General features: G+C 32.2%; 1 protein-coding gene across 1 annotated transcript in view; it reads right to left on the bottom strand.

The window, feature by feature from the left end:
- Window positions 1-24479, bottom strand: part of LOC138704418 (uncharacterized) — a 619974-nt gene that overhangs the window by 298745 nt on the left and 296750 nt on the right. The window contains exon 4 of the mRNA XM_069832274.1: window positions 1298-1429. Coding sequence (XP_069688375.1) covers window positions 1298-1429 — 132 coding nt within the window. The remainder of the gene's footprint in view (window positions 1-1297; window positions 1430-24479) is intronic.

Raw genomic sequence — 24479 nt, forward strand, 5'->3', positions numbered from 1 at the left:
TGAACCTCCGGGTTTCTTAAAAGCCATTAAGTAAGTAAGTGATTCACTTGTCTTGTTCATTCCATTCCAAGTCATACATTCCTAGGATTTTCAAGTCGAGATGACGGAATAATAGTATTATTTACAATTCTACATTGCTTGGGAAAAGAGGCATAAGTCAGTTTCCACAAACATTTTTTTTATTAATTTATTTACAACTTACGGAACATCTGTTCGCTTGGGAAAGGATACATAAGCATTTCTCCCATTACAATAATTCATACAGAAGAAAATCAAATCTGCATAAACCAGAGTGAAGATAGTTTTTTTCCTTTTCCTCTAAAATTAACTTTTTTACTTGTGCCACTTTTCCCGAGCACTACAGAATTATACTTATATATGTGTACAAAATAAAAAAGATTTCCAATTCAAAAATGTATGCAAGAACCTTCTTTCTCTTACGTAGTAAGTGAAGAGATGTTTTTACAATGAAGCGTTTGAACTTACGGGTGAGGAAAAAAATAGGATAGTCTAAAATAATAGTACATTATGCAACGAGCCTATAATGAAGGTAATTAAGAAGTGAGTATGGATATTTATGAAACGAGCGCAAGCGAGGAACAGATGTTCACATTGACCTTGCTAGGCCATAAGAACCTACAGATATAACATTTAAATAAAATTAGACATTGAAAAACGAGATGACAAATTGAATTTATTTGAATATTATTTACAATTAACGCTAATTATTATAGTAACAGAACATAACCTTCTGCGACAGTATTGGATTTCCAGCCTCCGTGACTTTTCGCTAATTCTCTTTCGATTGCATATCCGAGAATAATCGATACTTGTGGTTTTATAACGGTAGAAAGCTGACCTGTCATTGGCTGAACAGTTGTAACCTGAGTCGTCATTGGCTGAAAGACCTGACCTTTAATGAGTAGGTGCACTTTAATGACATGCATTAAAAGTCTGCTACCAGGTGTATAATTACTACATTTCGGCATGGTCGAACATAAAGAATTTATTCTAATCTCGCTTCTAATACTGAAGAATTGAAGTCCAGGACACTTCACACGTATTTCTTCATCATGCTGAAAAGTGTCTGCATAAGAAACTATTAATGACTTTAAAAACAAAATAATACCCTAAATACTTGAATTTTGCATTAATCCCCGTTCACATAAATGAACGCTACTATTTTCTGAATGTAATGTGCTTCGTTTCTATGTAAACTTTATCGTAGCCTAGCAACGTCTTCAGCTGTTATCGCATGCACATTAGCGCTTCTGATATGGCAATACTTTTCACTTACTCAGTGTTTTCTCCGTCGGCTGGAAAGGGGCAAGAAGCCTCCAGGATGGGACTGGCTTCCGGTTCTTCCTGCAGAGGACTCTCATAGATAAGCGTCTCCACCATGGAGCCTTTCGAGCTCCCAAAGGAGACCCTGCAAAAAAACGAAATACAGTGAGACTGAACGGGAAATCGCGCTCATTCCAGATAACGTTACGAAAAATTTACTGTTAATGATAATTGTACAATTAGATATAACCTTGATACCGGGTTGTGAAGTACATAGGCCGAAGAGTCGATACGTAGGGGACCCGAGTTCAATTCCTATGCAGTGCAAGTGAAATTTGTGTTGCCAGCGTCGGTAAGAACACTGTCATCTAAATTGACTTAATTTCTCTTATCTCCCTTAACTCAACATTGATGGAACACACACAGATAAGAGAAATTTACGTTCGATTGTGAAAGAATTTATTGTGAAAGCCTATGAATGAAGAACTGAAAGAACATATCAAAGGTTTAAATTTTGCCTTATTCAAAGGGAGTTACTTGTTCAGGATTTTGTAATAAACCACGGATATGTTTTTAAAGTTTAAATCTATCTGTCGTAAATATAAAAACAATATTAGGAACGGATATGACATAAGAGAGTCATTTCACAAATAATGCACAGGGTCGACCTGGTTGGCGAGTTGGTATAGTGCTGGCCTTCTATGCCTAAGGTTGCGGGTTCGATTCCGGGCCAGGTCGATAGCATTTAAGTGTGCTTAAATGCGACAGGCTCATGTCAGTAGATCTACTGGCATGTAAAAGAACTCCTGCGGGACAAAATTCCGGCGACGCTGATATAACCTCTGCAGTTGCGAGCGTCGTTAAATAAAACATAGCATTAACATTAATGCACAGGTTGGCATAACTGTGAAGTTGGTGACACAACACCAATGAAAATACGTCAGTTACAGTTGAAGATTTGAAGAAGAAGCACGTGTGTTCGTTTCGTCCACATTATACTCTGTGTTAGGTAACGAGAGCTAGAAATGGAGCCTACACGTGTCTCGGGTACTGTGACGATTGAAGACTAAAGATCGAATCTTTATGTGGCAAAACCTCACAGAAATCCACAGCGGAGCAGAGTTTGTGGTGAGCTTACAGTGGACCGGAGAACAGTTTCTCATTGGCTACTAGTTTTCGTGTCAGCTTAGACGATGCTGAAAGACCAGGAAGGCCGAAAACATCAACACTATAAGCCGAATGTCAGGTATTCTATGACGAATCTTCGGCCTCATCTCGCCAAATACCATCTCGCTATCATCAATATCATCGACGTTAAATAACCTAGGAGTTGGTACAGCGTCGTTAAATAATCAACTACAAAAAATATATTGTTGGTATAATGGATATCTGTAATATAGATTGTGAAGTACAAAATGAGATGTAGTTCCGATTTTTGCCACCATTGCGTTGGGTTCAGCATCGCTTAAATAGCCTCTCGAAAGTAAACAGTGAATCTTTCTATGTTATTTGTCTGTAACAATTAATTGTGCTTCTGTATAAAACAAATGAAGTACAGCATAAAACATGTCCTTTCAGATGTATTAAAACTATAGGGAGTAAATTCAAAATTTTCTCGATGGCGTCATAATTCCAACAACAATAGTCGCAAGAATAGCCTATCTTTGTTCCATAAAGATATTCCTTTGTAAATACAAAGTTGACGCATCTGGCTATTTTTTTTCTACAAAATCTCTCAATTCAATTTAATTGCTGTTATGCTTTACTTTTCAAAAGCTCTGTTACGTGCTTAAACTGAAGGACATGTGGATAAGATCAGCTCTTACTTTCTGCTCTCATGTATATTTGTTCTGCGTGCATGCACCGCAACGTCCTATCTGTGTCCGCCCTCATACTCTCTATTCTGCTTCCTGCTTTGTCGGACAGAGGCCTCTTAAGTTCTTACGGGGCATTGTTCTTCAGATGTGTCTACCAGCTGGTAGGATAGGCAAGCCGACTGGCCCTTAAATTTCGTCTGAAGCTCTTACATGATCTTCAACTTATATCTCCTCCGAAGACCATGCTGAGGATCCTTGGTTTGAGCCCACGAACGTCGAATTCAGCGATCCATGGCAGAGCCACAGACAGCGGGGTTTAGTATCTGAAGGAATGTTAAAGGCAGCGTCTGCAGTTGATTCAGACGTGTACGTGCATTTCATAATTGCGCAACGTCATAATGGAATAATCAAGCAATCATCTGTGCTGCGGTCAGCAATTAGCAGGGGCACTCAGTCACGCCATGCGAGCCAACAAGATCCAGAAATTAGAAGCAATTACCACTTACGACACAAGGAGGTCAAACGCGGTACTGTCAAGCTCCCGTTAATGCATACTTTAGGATATTGACATCTAATATTACGGTAGGCAATGACGTGGGGTAAGCAAGGAGGGAAATGAAGTTATGGGTCCTGTATCGTACATTTACGGCACTTGAGAAGACTCTACTTAGGATATGAGGACTTCAAGCAAATTATATCTGTGGAGCTCTTGTCTTAATGCCTGGTGTCAAGTGATTGGAGCTTGGATTTATATGCAAAATTCATATTGCATGTTATATTATATTGTGATACAAGTGTGGTAAGTGAATTATAATAGAATCGAGAAAACAGTTCAGTTTCCGAGATTCTGTTAAGCAATTAACGTATCGTACATTATATTTTGGACGATCGTCATTCAAATAAATATGTTTTTAATTCTGAATATTTCATAAATTTGTTTGATAAGTAAAAATTTTCCCTATAAGTAAGTTATGGACGTCGTTGCCAAGGCAGTATGTAGGCATTTGTTTTTACTTACCGCACACTATTAATAGTAATATGCGTTACAAGAGCGGTATGTTGAAGTTTTCATGTTCGAGGAAAAGTTTGAAAAAGCGAAACGTAGTTGAGCTTTTTTAATTTCCGAGAATTGAAAGAAAACATACCGCTCTTGTATCGTACATTATTTTGTGCGAATAACGTTTATTACATACCTGAAAGAGTAATTTCTAGTTAGTTGCAATGAAATCTCCATCTTGGTTTCTGTTCAATGACGGCAAATTTGGAAAAAAAAATCCATCTTCAACATTGTTGCTTTAAAATGTTTTCTGTGTTTACTATACTCCAGCAGGCCGTGATATACGTCTGTCTTTTTTCCCCCCTAGTCTATAAATGCGAACTTAAAACAAACGGCTTCCTTAATGTTACTTGCATCACGAATGCAGTGACTTTAGTGGAGTTGTAGAGTTTACTTAATGTTTGCAAATATTTAAAAACAATAATTAACAGTGCAATTTAGGTGAAATTGCAGTCGTAAGTTTCCAATTTATAATTATTACTATATTGAACGTCTCTAAAAATTATATGTTAAAAGCCTAAAGCAGTAAAATGAATATGTCACTTAAGCGATAAGAAGAGGGAAATTGTTGTGTGTGTTAGGTTGGGAATACTGAATGTGGAATTTTAGACTTTCCGCGGATTGGTTTTGTGCGGAAACCAAGCAAATACCGCACGATCTCGCACAAATATAGTTATAACACCAATTGTGATTTCTTTTGTTAGCATAGCAACCAGGACGTGCGGCATTGTCAACTTACGAAGCATGTAACATCAATGGTAAGTAGGGGGAAAAAAAAGCACGATCGATCAAAAACTAAGTTAACACGTGCAAACCTGTTTTTTTTATGACAATCGTAATCACATAAGATATATTTGTTAGGGCACATGGTTGCATATTTTAAGATTTTAGAGAGTATATTTATATGCTTTCTTTTTTAATTTGTTTATTTTACGACGCTTTACCAACTGTTATGGTTATCTAGCGTGTGAGTGAGATGAAGGTGGTAAATGCCAGCGGAATGGGTCTAGGGTTCGACGCCGAAAGTTGCTCAGCATTTGCTCTTAAGGGTTAGGTACAGTTTACAGAGTAAAATTTTGGAAATATTCAACATTTTTTTCCTCTTTTACTGTATCTTGTACAATAATGAAAATTAGTATGTGCAAAATACTGTCCTTCTGCTATATAAAAAAATATTTTTACGATTTAAAAACAAATATTTACATTTTTTTTTTCAAAATTTATTTCACTGTGCAGTGATGAAGCGTTTCCCACATAACTAAAAAACTATCCAACATTCTGTGATGAAATTTTTTGTGTGTATTTATGAATGTCATATCTACAATATGATGCACGATCACTTCTCTACCTTTGATAGATTGTCTGATAAAAAATAAATTCATTTTAAAAAATTGTCAAATATAGTATTTTCTTCTAACACAAAATAAAAAGAAATATTATTTATTAAGGAATGTAGTTGAAAGAGCATGATATTGTAAATATGAGTTTCAGCAATGAAATAAAAAAGAGAGAACATGAAAAAGTTAACAAGTTTATGAGTTATGAGGGAAACGCTTCATCACTGCACAGTAAACTGCCACCATTTTGAATTTTGAAAAAAAAATGTATATCATTTTTTTTTATTGTAAAAATATTTTTTTCATATAGCAGAAGGAAAGTGTTTTACACATACTAATTTTCATTATTGTACAAGAGACAGTAATGGAGGGAAAAAATGTTAAATATTTCCAAAATTTTACTGTTGTAAGCTGTACCTAACCCCCTAATGGGTTGAGGAAAATTTCGAAAAAAAAAAAAAACCTCAACTAGGTAACTTGTCCCAACCAGGATTCGAACCCGAGACCGCTTGTTTCACGGTCAGGCAGGCTAAACTTTACTCCATGCATGCATATTTCAAGCTTTATAAATGCATACTACAGACGTGGACAAATTATTAACAAAATTGACGATTTTTTATGATAATTTTATTTACAAAATTTGACTTTTCAATTTAGACTACAGTTGACAATTTTGCATATTTCCTTCATTATAGAAGACAGAAATATGCAAAAAGTCAACTGTAGTTTAAATTGGAGAATCAGGTTTTGTAAAAATATATAATAAAAATCTTCAATTTTGCTAATAATTTGTAAATTAGCAAAAATGTTAACTGCATTGAAGAGTCAAATTTTGTAAAAATATAAAACAAAAATCTTCAATTTTGCTAATAATTTGGAAATATCCAAAATGTCAACTGTGGTCCAAATTGAAGAATCGAATTTTGTAAAAATATATAATAAAAACCTTCAGTTTTGCTAATAATTTGTAAATATGGAAAAATATCAAATGTAGTCCAAATTGAGGAGTTAAATTTTAAAAAATATACAATAAAAATCTTCAATTTTGCTAATAATTTGGAAATGCACAAAAATTTCAACTGTAGTCTAAATTGAAGAATCATATTTTGTAAAAATATATAATAAAAATCTTAAATTTTGCTAACAATTTGTCCACGTCTGTATTTGGCTTCTCGTTTTCAAAATTTATCCGCATATCATCAGCTAAGTATAAGATCTCATCATAACAATTTACTCATTATACCCTACCACAAGACATCTTTATATTCTTCATCTTATACAGTTTCAGTTGCTAGAAATTGGAACTCGCTTCCGAGTGATGTAAGGGGTTGTTGGACAATAACTTCATTTAGGTCAAAATTACATAAATTCTTACTTAACAGATGAATTGCTGATTAATATTTAATACATATAATGAAACTAACATATGTCCATTCTTATTATCATCATTAATTTCTCTAAATAGATTTACAAAACCTCTAATGGCAATTACATTAATATTCTCATTATAGAAATATATTTTAGATTTATATATATATATATATATATATATATATATATTTTTATCCCTGTAACATAGTTCTAGTAAGATTATATTAAATTAATTTTCATCATTTTACTAGCTATCTCAAATCTCAAATTAATTATAATTGATTGAATTAAATTAGCTCATAAATTAAGTTACTACTTTACCTTATAGGTTTATCTAAATTTAAATGAATATGTAGTCTACTAGTCGTTAAAATTGAAGAATATTGCTGGAGAACCTTTTAAGTGTAGTTTGTAATTTAAATATGTATTGTATTGATTAAGGCTGGTTGAGTGGAAGAGAAGGCCTTATGGCCTTAACTCTGCCAGCGAAAATAAAACATTATTATTATTATTATTATTATTATTATTATTATTATTATTATTATTATTATTATTATAGGCCCAAGTCTCTAATCATGGTGAATATATTTCTAGATGAAATTACGAAAACGCAATTTGATGATGATTAATTTATTATTATTATTATTATATTATTTATTATTAATTAATTAAATTTATTTATTTATTTTAACTGCTACAGTTTATTTGCCAGACAAGATCTTGATTATTTATTTTTTTGTAAAGTCATTAAGGGTGATATTGATTGTGAATCTTTCATAAGCAATATCAGTCTTCGTATCCCTGCTAAGGGTTTAAGATTTCATAACATTTTTTTATAATAGAAATTCAAAATCTCTCTCTCCGGTCTGCAGATGTATAAAATATGCTAATTTGCATGGATTGAACTTGGATCCATTTAATGTGTAGTATACACCGTCTGAGTTTATCATGATATATCCTTACTTGTTACTATTGTTAGCTATTGCTATTTACTTTGTTGCATTTGGTCAAAGATTAATGATGACTATTATATTGATTGTATTCCATCTCACTGCCATTTCTATCATTCATTCTCATCATCATTTGTTGTTTTGTTCTGTTTTATGTTTTTGTTATATTTGTGCTGAACTGTAATTGGCCACTGGCTGTTGTACAGCACATTAAATAAATAAATAAATAAATAAATTATTATTATATTATTATTACTATTATTATTATTTTATTATTATTATTATTATTATTATTTCTATTATTATTATTACTATTATTATTATTTTATTATAATTTTTAGTATTATTATTATTATTATTATTATTATTAGTATTATTATTATATTATTTATATTACTACTATTACTATTATTATTATTAGTATTATTATTATATTATTTCTATTATTATTATTTGTATTATTATTATTATTATTATTATTATTATTATACTTGTGCTAAACTGTAATTGGCCATGTGCTGTTGTTTTGCATGTTAATATTCTAAATAAATAAATAAATTATTATTATTATTATTATTATTATTATTATTATTATTTCTATTATTATTATTATTACTATTATTATTATTTTATTATAATTTTTAGTATTATTATTATTATTATTATTATTATTATTATTATTATTATTATTATTATTTATATTACTATTATTATTAGTATTATTATTATATTATTTCTATTATTATTTGTATTATTTGTATTATTATTATTATTATTATTATTATTATTATTATTATTATACTTGTGCTAAACTGTAATTGGCCATGTGCTGTTGTTTTGCATGTTAATATTCTAAATAAATAAATAAATTATTATTATTATTATTATTATTATTATTATTATTATTATTATTATTATTATTATTATTATTATTATTGCTACGGTGAACTGGCAAATCCATAATAAGCAAGTGGGTCCGATGAAGCCTGAACCCTGTAAGCTCAGTTCTCGCTCCTTCAGCCAGTGGCAACTGTTGCAGAACGTTCTCACGACTCGTCCACATCGCTCAGCGGTCTGCGCATGCGTCACTTGATATGCCCACTGGCGCCCGTAGCCATTATACCCTTGTCCATCTTACACCCTCAGCACAAATGTCGACCTGACATGAAGGGACTCTCTTCACGAGGGGTCAACGCGATGCCGGGGCTCGATCTAGACCAATTCTATACAATGAGTCTACTTGTGACGTGCAGCGAGTACGAGACTTGTACAGCCAGTGACGTCTTCTAAGAGCAGGTGTGGCAGGTTGCGGTGCAGTAGGGGGAATCTGTGTAAAAGCATTGCGATGAAATCTGTCCCCGTCGTAACAAATGTGCTAGTACCAATACATTGCATTCTGCACCAGGACAACTTGTGTGCACTAAGCTCAAAAGCAAGAGACGTTCTTGTCGAGTATCGAAGGAAATTATCGGAGTCCCCGTGTGAAGACAAGTTCAAAGATGAATGTAACAGTAGAATTAGTAAGAGCGTAAGTGATTTCTACCGTGATATTCCACGTAACAGATTCCGAAGAGCCACTCTATTTTCTGTAATGAAAATAGCAAAATCAAAATACACAAATTATAATATCAATTTTTGTTTTCCACCTGTGCTTATCTTAATATTTGGATTTATATTAACGTTTTTGACACTCGGTGTGTGTCATCTTCAGATATGGGGTCTATGTTATTGTGTGCTGTGAAGACCTAGCTTCTTAATTATGTTGTGGGTTGTTCACTTGTGTATGACCTTTCATGATTTCTTAATTTAGCTAAAATTACTAATAAGCAGTGTGTGGTTGGTTGTTATGATTCTGTTAAATTCTATCTTTTGAAAACCCATATAGGACAATAGAAAATTATGTTAAAGCCATTATTATGACACATAAATATAAACAAGTAAAATATATACACTATAAAAACACTGTAAAACAGTGTATACACTATATCACTTTTATCACATATATGGTTGGCTGTGTTGGCCTGTTATATCGTTAAAATTGGGTTGTTTTTACTGTTCTTGGTAAAAACTGTCTTTTTGACCCACTTTCACTGGTTTTCCATAGTATTGTATGTTGGAGTTTTTGATATACGTCTAAGTACTCAATAACAGCATCCACGATTCACAGTAATCAACTTGAACAACATCAAGTGAACAACCCACAACATAATTAAGAAGCTAGGTCTTCACAGCACACAATGACATAGACCCCATATCTGAAGATGACATACACCGAGTGTCGAAAACGTTAATATAAATCCAAATATTAAGATAAGCACAGGTGGAAAACAAAAATTGATATTATAATACAGTGAGCTTATCGGCATCTCCAAAATGAAACTAAAATACACAAAGTCATTGTCAGACACGAAATCAGGCACAGTCTCAGGCTAAATTTCGTCCAGTCTCTGCATCAGAATGGAAATACTGGCTGCAAAAATGAGAATTAAAAAAAATTCAGAAAATCATCACAATGAAGTTCAATCGTTCATTCATAGTATTCTGTCCAAGGCCAGGTCTTTCAGTGCAAACCCAGCATTCTCCAATCGTTCCTATTTTCCGCCTTCCTCTTTGTCTCCTTATATGATCCATATATCTTAACGTTGTCTATCATCTGATATCTTCTTCTGCCCTGAACTCTTCTCCGTTCACCATTCCTTCCGGTACATCCTTCAGAAAGCAGATTCTTCTCAGCCAGTGACCTAACCAATACGTTTTCCTCTTCGTGATCAGTTCTGGTGTGATACTGTTTAATGGTCAAACTTTCTTTAAATAGAAAAGATTTATAATTTTATTTTTATCACTTAAGATTTAGTTTTAAAATAGTACATTATGAAACGAGCCTATAATGATAGTAATTAAGACACAAGCATATTTGTTTATGAAACGAGCGCAAGCTAGTTTCATAATTTTCATACGAGCGTCTTAATTACCATTATAGGCAAGTTTCATACGACTTTTTATGCTCGACCATATTTCTAACTTGAAATTATTCAAAATTAGGTCTTCTTATGTTTATGTGCGAACTGACCTGAATTGTGAGATGTGCGCAGACGCGAAAGTATTGATTTTTTCCGAGGCCGAATGTCATTGACCTTGGCAGAGAATAAGATGAACATTAGTCTGATATAACCTGGAAATTGATTTAGAATTGAAAAACGAGATGACAAATTGAATTTATTTGAATATTATTTACAATTAACGCTAATTATTATAGTAACAGAGCATAACCTTCTGCGACAGTATTGGATTTCCAGCCTCCGGCACTTTTCGCTAATTGTCTTTCGATTGCATATCCGAGAATAATCGATACTTGCGGTTTTATAACGGTACAAAGCTGACTTGTCATTGGCTGAACACCTGAACTTTAATGAATAGGTGTACTTTAATGACATGCATTAAAGGACTGCTACCAGGTGTATAATTACTACATTTCGGCATGGTCGAGCATAAAATACTTCATGATGTTGAACAGAAATTGAGACGGTAAAGTACCTCAGCTGACTTCTAGCTTTTTGTCTTTACAAATCAATTATTATTATTGTTCAGTCCACTGTTAGAAGACAGGTTTGAACCCCAATAAGTAGAGTTGTGATTTTTTGGTGTTTATCCATACACGTGGAATATATTAAAAACTTAATTTTATGCATGGAAAATGAAAAATCTCTTAATGAAAGTCCAAAACTAAGTGAAATACATCCTCGAATTTTCGCGAAATTGATAGAAATCCCCGAAATTACTTCATAATTACGATATTTTCAACATAAAAAGCAGGTTTTATGGAGAATTCGTACGAAAAATTACACTTTCTTCCAAAAAAAACGTGAAAATTTTCTTTGTTATAAAATATACACGAACATTTCTACATTTAATAGTTTAGCATTACATGCCTGTGACATCTGGCAACGATGTACGCATAGTTTCTGGGATTACTTCCAGGGAACAATGCAAGCAGACAACGGTCATTTCTCTTATTGTTTTTTTATGCCTCTGTTGTTTATTTTATATGTATTACTTGGCTTTGTGAACTGCACAAATCTATGTTCACTGACTCTACGATACTCAATATACCGGGTGTTCATTTCAAAGTGTGTCATGACGTCACTGTTGTGAGTCAGCGATTTGAAGCGAGTTTAGGATTTTATGTCAGAGAAGTTGCCTATTAACCAAGGCGTTCAATCTGAACTTGAGAACGTGTACGGTATAACTTGAATGTCGTAGCAACAGATGGCGGTCTGTAAAGTCTGTGTGCTACCATAACCTCTTTCGAACTGTGTTTTGCGCGGGCAAGTCGTACGCAGGGTATTTGTTATCATCGATTGCGTACGGCAACATTCCACAACACAAATCAAAATGCTCCGTGTCCATGTTGACCGTCCTAGTTAACAAATACGTAAGTAATCGTCTTAACCCTCTCCCCATATCCCGACAATAAGGAAAAAAACTCACTTCTGTACGTGTTTCCAAACAGTTCACATTCTTGCCACTACTGGCGTTACCCTACGTATCGGTAAGTAATCTTCAGAATGAACGCCGTGCTTGTTAGGCAACTTCTCTCGCATTTAGGTAATACGCCTCTGCGGAAGTGTAGGAAGATTGAATTCTCTAGGCTCATCGGCTAGCCACATGACGACATACAGCGAGCCATGACACATTTTGAACTGAACACCCACTACTTTCCCGCAACAACTGTCCTCATGTGATCAAGAAGACAGTCACCCTCTCACAGTCGAATGAAATTGAATTATGAATTTAATTTATGATGCAGACAATTTTCTGTTAGTTTCAAAAGGATTATTTTAATAACAATTTTAAAAAAATGTTCAAATTTCAAATTTATTCACAATTTACATTTGAAATGAAATCATATGAATAGATACCCGAAATGAGCATATGCTCGTGCTCGGGTACAGTCCAGTAGTCTACATAAATTTACAGAGCACAATGATAATGTTGATGATAGAAATAATAGTAAAAACAACAACAACAATAATAATAATAATAATAATAATAATAATAATAATAATAATAGAATAAATAACCGTAACGGAGATGATACAAAGATAGTAATACAAATTAATTTAATAATTAATACTTATTTTACTATTCTCAAGTTTTTTTAGGGTGCGATATATGCGCAAAATTGCTTGTTTTTTTTAAGAAATATTAACCGAAATTAAACCATTTTAAACACCAAATCAGGGTAAAATAATCAGCATAAAATCACATATCTACCAATAAGGCATCACTCATGAGACAACTACACCAGGAGATAATAGGATAGGGGGGCCAGTTCGTTCTACTGTGAATGTATACATAGAAGCACACACACTTTTATTACTGATAATTTTCGGTTTTCCAAAAATAATTGGTCCTAACATACATAATTAACCACCCTGAAACCGAAAATCGCATTTTTGAAATTTTTGTTTGTATGTCTGTCTGTATGTTTGTTACCTTTTCACGCGATAATGGCTGAACCGATTTATATGAAAATTGGAATATAAATTAAGTTCGTTGTAACTTAGATTTTAGGCTATATGGCATTCAAAATACTTTATTTAAAAGGGGGGTTATAAGGGTGCCTGAATTAAATAACTCGAAATATCTCGCTTATTATTGATTTTTGTGAAAAGTGTTACATAACAAAAGTTTCTTTAAAAATGATTTCCGATAAGTTTTATTCTTTACACAATTTTGATAGGACTGATATTTAATGAGATAAACGAGTTTTAAAATTAAAATAACGCCATCTAAGACGGTGCAATGAATTAAGAACAAATGACTTCGTCTATAAGGGGCCTTGGACAACAACAATCGAAAGCTATTAAACATAGCCTACATACAATGTTTCTGTGTTTGTATGAAGTAATATCAGAAGCTAAATAACCGATTTGTATAATTAATTATTATTTCACCATTGGAAAGTGTAGTTTCTCTAGATGGACATAATGCTATAATGTTATTACAGTAACGTCTGAGTAAATCGAGGACAGGTAAGATTAAAATAGCTTCTTATGCACAGAAAATTTGATAGGCTATTTTGTACATTCGTTTTCTGTATTTCTTAAAATAATATTTATGTACACTCATTTTAATCTCAGAGAATTAACGAACAACGAGAGTGTATTGATTTAGTATGCAGTAATAGTAGGTTAGCTCAGCAATCCATTATTTTATAATTCAAATTTTAACTACGCTCAATTGAATCGTGTTAAAATACATAAAATATATATGCAATAAATGCAATGCAAAACAAATTGGGTAATGAGCGAAGCAGATTATCTTGCGCTGTTGTAAAAGTTGTTCCCTGGATCAAACGTCCTATTTTAATTATGTAATTACTTTATATTTATTTCTAACAGGTGCAGCGGAGCGCACGGATACGGCTAGTACGTTAATATAATTCTTTAATCGTACTTTTTAGTTATACCTTATACGATCTCAAACGGTTTCTTTACAATTAATTTTATTTATGCTCCACACAACTTTCACAGAGTTGGAATTTTAATATCTTGGACATCATTTACGTAAGTTGAAATGTCATTCATTAGTGCATCTTTAGATCAATGCATGACTTTACCCCTGCCACCACTACCACCTCTACAATGCTCTTAACTCGTTCTGTACATGAACAATCCACGATAATTCATGCCCTAGGCAGGATCCGAACCACGACCGTGACTTCCACTCAGCGCACACCACGGCCGATGTTCTCCATCTTCTACAGCGTCCAATATGGTGCAAGTTTGTGTTATTTCTTGCAATGCACCAGACCGCAAACGGCCAGGCCCGGCGTGAGAGTGAAAGAAGAGGGGCATTGTGGCTGAGATTTTGTGGGAATCAATCCCCGCAGATAAAAAGGCGTCACTTGCATCCAATTCTCGATGCACATGTTTCTAACATGTGTTGTGATGCCACATGGAACGCCTATAAAAAGGGAACACAAGACATGTCGGACAAGTTGAGGGGTGGACTTTATGGCTCTACGTTTAGGTCTATGTACCATTGAACCTGGGGCGTGTACACATGGGTTCGAGGACGTTCAGGACATAACAGTGACAGAGAAGGTTCAATACTACCGAAAATCTCAACAAAAAATAATCCGTTCATGGTTTGGATGTTTGTCCGTCGTCAGTATGGTGGCCTGGGGATATTTTTTTTTTTTTACTTTTTATTAGTTTATTTTAGGATGTTTTATCAACTGCAACGGTAATCTATTGTCAACAGTAATCTCACTAGACGTTTTGATTTATCTAGAGAAAATCAAAACTCGAGTGGGATTTAATTGACTATTACACGATTAGAAGAAAGTATATAAAGATTAGAAGTAACGAAGTACTCCAATACAATAAAATATTAATTGGCTTACGAAAATACAACTGTCTTCAAATGTATTATTGTACCATCTCAACATTACAAATATTACGCTAGATGCATGCTAGATGGCAGTAGTGTCTTTATACAGACACTGTAATGATTACTATTCAATAAATCTTAATATTAAACAATCTCTGATACGTGACTATCCATAATATCATATAGCAGAAGTTCTTTTTATCCTCTCAGAGCAGAAGCTATAACATAACCTAACTAATATACACAAGTGTTAGAAAAGTTTTAATTAACGACGATGACATAAAAAATAAACATGAAAAATTATTGAATGTACAATTTTCAAATTTGAATGTGGTTGGTGGTTCAATTGATGTTATATTGGACGTGTGCGTAATAGAAGTGGAACTCGTTGATTTAGGCCTACATGGTGTATTCAACTTATTCAGAATTTCCGAATGAATAATTTTAAAAGGAATAATTATTGAATGTACAATTTTCAAATTTGAATGTGGTTGGTGGTTCAATTGATGTTATATTGGATGTGTGCGTAATAGAAGTGGAACTCGTTGATTTAGGCCTACATGGTGTATTCAACTTATTCAGGATTTCTGAATGGTGCTCTTCATTTATTTGTAAATCGGATTTCAGAAGATGCATAGGTATGATCAGTGATTTTTATTAATTCTTGTTCTTGAATGCCAATGCGAGTAATATTTGAAACTGCTGTGCATCGACTGGAGTGGTTTGTAATTTTATATATATTTTTGACGTCCAGACCAGTGCAGTTTCAAATGTTGGCAAACAAAGAAACAAATGCTAGGGACGCGATAAAATTAAACAAATGCTAGGGACGCGATAAAATTGTGCGATAAGCAGCCATGATTGGTTGAAATACGTCCTTTCGTACCGTTTTAGTGGTCAAAAGTAGTATGACGTAGTAAGAGTGTAATAGTCAGAGTAAAATGAAGGTGATAATGCCGGTGAAATGAGTCCAGGGTCCAGCGCCGAAAGTTACACAGCATTTGCTCCTAATACGTTGAGGGAAAACCCCGAAAAAAATCTCAACCAGGTAACTTGTCCCAATCAGGATTTGAACCCGGACCCGCTCTTTCCACGGTCAGATATGCTAACCGTTAGTCCACAGCGGTGGACTGTGTACAGTACTATAAGAAGAAAAAGTAGACAGGTTATTTGGGGAAGTTCATACAATGGCAGGCAACCTCTATAGGCTGCAGGGCTGTGTGTTATGGAATTGGGATAAATAGGCTGAATACAACTTGATGCGGATTTAAGTGCGTACAATGGACGGAATGAAATAAGCTATGAATAACAGTCAACCCTATAACAATAACTTCACGGATTCTTTACTCCATGTGTTTCATCAAATCAATTTGAAGTCACATGCCCTTGTCACTGTTTGATCTACAACTACGTAACACTGACTGCCAACCACCGCTGACTGATGTCAGTGATCTGCATCCGTTGCTAGATTATTTATTTCGTCGTGAATTTTTTATGCTATGTTTTACATTCTTGGGTGTGTCTTCCCAGATGCGACGCACTGCTAATGTAGGACACCCGTTAATCGCATGGCTTACCTATATATTGCTTTGATGTATCACACTTTGTACATAATTTCTTGATTAGTCATTTTCTAAGGATGTGTAATCTGACCCTGAATTTAGTCCTCCTTGTGCACACTCTACATTGCACATTAGACGCATAAAATTGGAATTTTTCTTTGCCAACTGAGGCACATGATCTTTTATTTTTGGTATGTAGAAATATCATTGCTGCAACAATTTAAATGTGAGATTAGTTAATGAGTTAATTTTGGGTCCAATTTTGAAAAAAAAAATACGAGACAATAATTCACTGAAATGGATATATCTCACCCATTTTTAGAGAAGAATTCAAAATTTCTATGAAATTTCAATACTAAAAGCACGTTCATTACAATATCAGGAGCACAATTTTCGTATTGGCTTTCAAAAGTTTAAGATAAATAGTTATATTGTAAGAATGCATTTTAGAGTTTATAGAATTAAGGTGGTGTGTTTTTCAAATGCAAGAAAACGACACATTTATATTCCAGAGATAAGTTTCCTGATAGCCTGGAGAATATGTGTTCCAAATATCATGAATGTAGCATTCATAGTTTCGAAGATATATTTAACTTTTTGTACGGAACAAAGCAAAAAATTAAATTTACGGGAAACTGTAAACAAATTTTAGTGTCATTTTAAAAACCCTGTGCAGTAGGGCTTTAAAAATGGCAGTACAGCAGCTGACAAGGCCAGAAATACGTATTAAATTGTATGCAATGTATTTTCCACATATCAAAGATTATTTTAAAGGAATAAAAAATATAAAATTTTACTGAATTTAATGATGTTAACCATCTTCTTCCCTTAAATTATATGCGTTATAGGCCTAAATGATGAATAAAATAAACCAAAAACGAGATTGGCAAACGCGTTGCTAGGGAACAAATAATGCGAGTAATGACAAAACAAAAACGTCTTTAAAACCGACGCTTGCTTTAATTTTCTTAAGAGAATTGGACCGAAGCATTGCCAATGAAATCTATCTCGGCCTCCTGTGTTAGCTGGAGTCAATAGTCGATATATGTCTGCGTGGGCGAGATGGCATCGCTCGTCGGTCGTGACTAGGCCCCATGCAGACATTCTCTTATCTGGCACAAGATTCACATCAGGGGGCGTGGCAGCGATCCATTTCATCTTAGCCTTCATCACGTATCCGGGAGAAATAAAACTGTTCTTCACTTACTGCTTCATTTATTTTAATTAAATAGACATGCTACGTTGTATCACTTTTAATTCGTCTCATGCTAGTGACTCTATTTTTAATAATAATAATAATAATAATAATAATAATGATAATAATAATAATAATAAAATAAATAATAACAAAAATAATAATAATAAAAATAATAATAATTATAATAATAATAATAATAATAAAATAATAATAATAAAAATAATAACAATAATAAAAATAATAAAAATAATAATAATAAAAGCATTAATAATAAAAATAATAACAGTAATAATAATAAAAATAATAATAATAATAATAAACATTATTTATTTATTTATTTACTTATTTATTTACTTATTTATTTATTTACTTATTTATTTATATACTTACTTATTTATTTACTTATTTATTTATTTACTTATTTATTTATTTATTTACATATTTTTTTATTTATTTACTTATTTATTTATTTACTTATTTATTTATTTACTTATTTATTTACTTATTTACTTACTTATTTATTTATTTACTTATTTACTTATTTATTGACTTACTTATTTACTTACTTACTTACTTATTTACTTACTTATTTATTTACTTATTTACTTATTTATTTATTTACTTATTTACTTAATTACTTATTTACTTATTTACTTAATTACTTACTTATTTACTTAATTACTTACTTATTTACTTATTTACTTACTTACTTACTTATTTACTTATTTACTTACTTAATTACTTACTTACTTATGTATTTACTTATTTACTTACTTATTTCTTTACTTATTTACTTATTTACTTACTTACTTATTTATTTACTTATTTACTTACTTAATTACTTACTTACTTATTTATTTACTTATTTACTTACTTACTTATTTACTTACTTACTTATTTACTTACTTACTTATTTACTTACTTATTTACTTACTTACTTATTTACTTACTTACTTATTTACTTACTTACTTACTTATTTACTTACTTATTTACTTATTTACTTATTTATTTATTTATTTATTTATTTATTTATTTATTTATTTATTTATTTATTTATTTATTTATAATATTAATGTGCAAAACAACACCACAAGGCCAATTACAGTTTAGCACAAGCTACAAAACAAAACAGAAGAAATGATGATGAGAATGAATGATAGAAATGGCAGTGAGATGAAATACAATCAATATAATAGTCATCAATAATCTTTGACCAAATGCAACAAAATAAATAGCAATATCTGACAATAATAACAAGTAAGGACATGATAAACTCAGAAGGTGTATACTACACATTAAATGGATCCAAGCTTAATTCATGCAAATTAGCATATTTTATACATCTTCAGACCGGAGAGAGAGATTTTGAATTTCTATTATAAAAAATGTTATGAAATCTTAAACCCTTAGCAGGGATACGAAGACTGATATTGCTTATGAAAGATTCACAATCAATATCACCCTTAATGACTTTACAAAAAAAATAAATAATAAAGATCTTGTCTGGCAAATAAACTGCAGCAGTTAAAATATTTACAGTTAATCTCATATTTATAATCATCGGAATTTGGTAAAATCTGTAAGAACACATGGAAATAAATTTTCTTTGAATATTCTCCAATTTAGCCGAGTCAGTGGAAGTAATGGAGTTCCATACTACAGATAATTATTAATGATAATAATAATAATAATAATAGTAATAATAATAATGATAATGGTAATGATAATAATGATAATAATAATAAAATAAAATTCAAAATTATATAATTTATAAGCAGGTACCTCACACCCGAACAAGCCAACTGTTGTTTTTGGAAGTGTTCTTGAATAGGCAAGATTAAAAATTAAACACTTGCACATTAGCGATTTTGAAGTTAATAAAAGTGGAATAATAAAGGTGTAATTGTTATTCTGTTATTTGAAGTGTTGTACCAGTGAAGAAGTGTGTTTATGTCGGTGAAGTTTTATAGTTTATAGTGGTAGTGCAAAGTAATTGAACAGGAAATGTTTTTGAAGTGTTAGTGAAATCGGGATAGTGTCAGTGAAATGTGTCGTAGTTCCAGTGCAGTGAGTGAGTTGACAGCGAAATGAGTGTAGTGTTGAAAGGTACTTGTGCAGATATGAACATATCATACTCGTGGGTTTTAGTTCGAACTTAGGGTTAAGATACAAATTAGATTTACTTTAAATGTTATTTTAAGTGATCATGCTTCATTTAATTTAGGATGCTCCTTGATAATATTATTATACTATTGTTATTATTATTATTATTATTACTATTACTATCACCATCATCATCATAATCATCACCACCACCACCACCACCATCATCATCATCATCATCATCATCATCATCATCATCATCATCATCATCATCATCATCATCATCATCATCATCATCATCATCATCATAACAGATTTACTATTAAGTTACCAAGTACATCATTTTGTGCTTTCCTGAAGTATGAAATATCTTCATGGACGTTACTTTCAGAATATTAATCCCGAAAATGTCCGCAATGTCATGTACAGAGACATGATAACATGACTAGCGTACATAACTAAAAAAATCCATGTTTAATCCACTGTAATACTACTTGGACCTCTCTAGAGTTTGAACTGGGGTCCACGGAGTGGAAAGCTAACGGTAGGCCGGTACAGACTGTCAGAGTTTTCAAGGCCTGCTTCCTCGCGCTGTTTATTTCTCTCCATTCATCTTGTAAGCTGCGGAATTTTCGTGTCTGGCTGAGCAGAACGTTGACCTGCTTCTATGCGGGGTGCTCACATTACTGTAAAGTATCTGACCGAATCAATCAACCATACCTTGCTACAGGGTGTTTCACATATCTGCAGACAATTAATATAGTCCTTCATTTGGAGCTCACAAAAGCACTTTAAGGTATTGCAATTATTATGATACCATCGTCCAAAAATAGCCCTTATAGTCTAAAATGGACGTTAAAAAAGAATTAGTTACCATCTTGTCGTCCACGAATAACCTCTGTAGTTTAAAAGGAACGTTAAATAAAGAATTACAATTACAATTATCATCTTATCGTCTATGAATAGCGTCTGTAGTTTAAAGGCAACGTTAAATAAAGAATTACAATTACAATTATCATCTTATCGTCTATGAATAGCGTCTGTAGTTTAAAGGCAACGTTAAATAAAGAATTACAATTACAATTATCATCTTATCGTCTATGAATAGCCTCTGTAGTTTAAAAGGAACGTTAAATAAAAAATTGCAATTAGAATTATCATCTTATCGTCTAGAAATAGACTCTGTAGTTTAAAAGGAACGTTAAATAAAGAATTACAATTATAATTATCATCTTATCGTCTATGAATAGCCTCTGTAGTTTAAAAGGAACGTTAAATAAAGAATTACAATTACAATTATCATCTTATCGTCTATGAATAGCGTCTGTAGTTTAAAGGCAACGTTAAATAAAGAATTACAATTACAATTATCATCTTATCGTCTATGAATAGCGTCTGTAGTTTAAAGGCAACGTTAAATAAAGAATTACAATTATAATTATCATCTTATCGTCTATGGATAGCCTCTGTAGTTTAAAGGCAACGTCAAATAAAGAATTACAATTACAATTATCATCTTATCGTCTATGGATAGCCTCTGTAGTTTAAAAGGAACGTCAAATAAATAATTACAATTAGAATTATCATCTTATCGTCTATGGATAGCCTCTGTAGTTTAAAAGGAACGTCAAATAAAGAATTACAATTACAATTATCATCTTATCGTCTATAAATAGACTCTGTAGTTTAAAAGGAACGTTAAATAAAGAATTACAATTACAATTATCATCTTATCGTCTATGAATAGCCTCTGTAGTTTAAATGAACGTTAAATAAAGAATTACAATTACAATGATCATCTTATCGTCTATGAATAGCCTCTGTAGTGTAAAAGGAACGTTAAACAAAGAATTACAATTACAATTATCATCTTATCGTCTATGAATAGCATCTGTAGTTTAAAAGTAACTTTAAATAAAGAATTACAATTATCATCTTATCGTCTATAAATAGCCTCTGTAGTGTAAAAGGAACGTTAAATAAAGAATTACAATTACAATTATCATCTTATCGTCTATGAATAGCATCTGTAGTTTAAAAGTAACGTTAAATAAAGAATTACAATTATCATCTTATCGTCTATGAATAGCCTGTAGTTTAAAAGGAATGTCAAATAAAGAATTACAATTACAATTATCATCTTATCGTCTATGAATAGCCTCTGTAGTGTAAAAGGAACGTTAAACAAAGAATTACAATTACAATTATCATCTTATCGTCTATGAATAGCATCTGTAGTTTAAAAGTAACGTTAAATAAAGAATTACAATTATCATCTTATCGTCTATGAATACCTTCTGTAGTTTAAAAGGAACCTAAAAGGAATAAGTACAACTATAATAAAATTATCTTATCGTCTAAGCAATTTCTCAGTGGAGTGACATGTTCCACTGTTCGTCATCTTGGAAGTCAAGGTCTGCTTTCTGCATTTAAATGGACTCTGTGCAGACATCGGAAGTAGCCTGGCAGTCCATTAGCGATGCTCCGCTCAGCAAAGACCAGAAGCGAGTTTGACATTCGCTCTACCATCTTTATTGTGAATACTTAAAACGATTCATCAGACATCAGAGGACAAGGGCGCGAATTAATCAAGGACGTCTCACTGCAAGCAGTAATCCAGTTCACACACACATTATCCAGCCATCTAAGGTAATACGGGACCACGTGAAGTGTCATCAGTACAATAAAGGTGGATATCCACGTCATACAACACAGCTAGAGCTGGGGACGGAGCGAGTAGAACTGTTGAGTTACTGGGTTCTATCGGTTTATGTGCTTGGCAGCGGAGCACCGGAGTTACTCGGTTAACCGTAGCCGTTACCGGTCAGTTCAAACAGAGTTCACGTGTTTTACTTAATTCTAGCAGACAACAACGTAGGTACTGTTGTATTTAAATATTTTCTGCTGCAGGACAAATTATTTTCTTCTATTATTGAAGAGGAGTTCATCCTATTATATGACCTGTCAAGTGGCCTAATGGACACTGACAGTCTGAACATATTACTGTAAATAATAATAATAATAATAATAATAATAATAATAATAATAATAATAATAATAATCATAATAATAATAATAATAATAATAATAATCATAATAATAATAATCATAATAGTAATAATAATATTTATATTATTATTATTATTATCATCATCATCATCATATTAGAGTGTTTGATTAATATTTGTGTTTATTAGATTTGTGTTACCTCATCAGTCATCATTTTATTTGTATTTATTTCTACGAATTATGTTACCTAATTACTTTAATTTATCAACAGTAATCTCACTAGACGTTTTGATTTTATCGATAAATCTGCGAGTGGAACACGAGCAGATTTATCTAGAGAAAATCAAAACTCGAGTGGGATTTAATTGACTATTACACGATTAGAAGAAAGTATATAAAGATTAGAAGTAACGAAGTACTCCAATACAATAAAATATTAATTGACTTACGAAAATACAACTGTCTTCAAATGTATTATTGTACCATCTCAACATTACAAATACTACGCTAGATGCATGCTAGATGGCAGTAGTGTCTTTATACAGACACTGTAATGATTACTATTCAATAAATCTTAATATTAAACAATCTCTGATACGTGACTATCCATAATATCATATAGCAGAAGTTCTTTTTATCCTCTCAGAGCAGAAGCTATAACATAACCTAATTAATATACACAAGTGTTAGAAAAGTTTTAATTAACGACGATGACATAAAAAATAAACATGAATAATTTTAAAAGGAATAATTATTGAATGTACAATTTTCAAATTTGAATGTGGTTGGTGGTTCAATTGATGTTATATTGGACGTGTGCGTAATAGAAGTGGAACTCGTTGATTTAGGCCTACATGGTGTATTCAACTTATTCAGAATTTCCGAATGAATAATTTTGAAAGGAATAATTATTCAATGTAAAATTTTCAAATTTGAATGTGGTTGGTGGTTCAATTGATGTTATATTGGACGTGTGCGTAATAGAAGTGGAACTCGTTGATTTAGGCCTACATGGTGTATTCAACTTATTCAGGATTTCCGAATGAATAATTTTGAAAGGAATAATTATTCAATGTAAAATTTTCAAATTTGAATGTGGTTGGTGGTTCAATTGATGTTATATTGGACGTGTGCGTAATAGAAGTGGAACTCGTTGATTTAGGCCTACATGGTGTATTCAACTTATTCAGAATTTCCGAATGGTGCTCTTCATTTATTTGTAAATCGGATTTCAGAAGATGCATAGGTATGATCAGTGATTTTTATTAATTCTTGTTCTTGAATGCCAATGCGAGTCATATTTGAAACTGCTGTGCATCGACTGGAGTGGTTTGTAATTTTATATATACTTTTGACGTCCAGACCAGCGCAGTTTCGAATGTTGGCAAACAA

Source organism: Periplaneta americana, chromosome 8 (assembly GCF_040183065.1).
Source record: "Periplaneta americana isolate PAMFEO1 chromosome 8, P.americana_PAMFEO1_priV1, whole genome shotgun sequence".
NCBI classification, from domain to species: Eukaryota; Metazoa; Arthropoda; class Insecta; order Blattodea; family Blattidae; genus Periplaneta; species Periplaneta americana.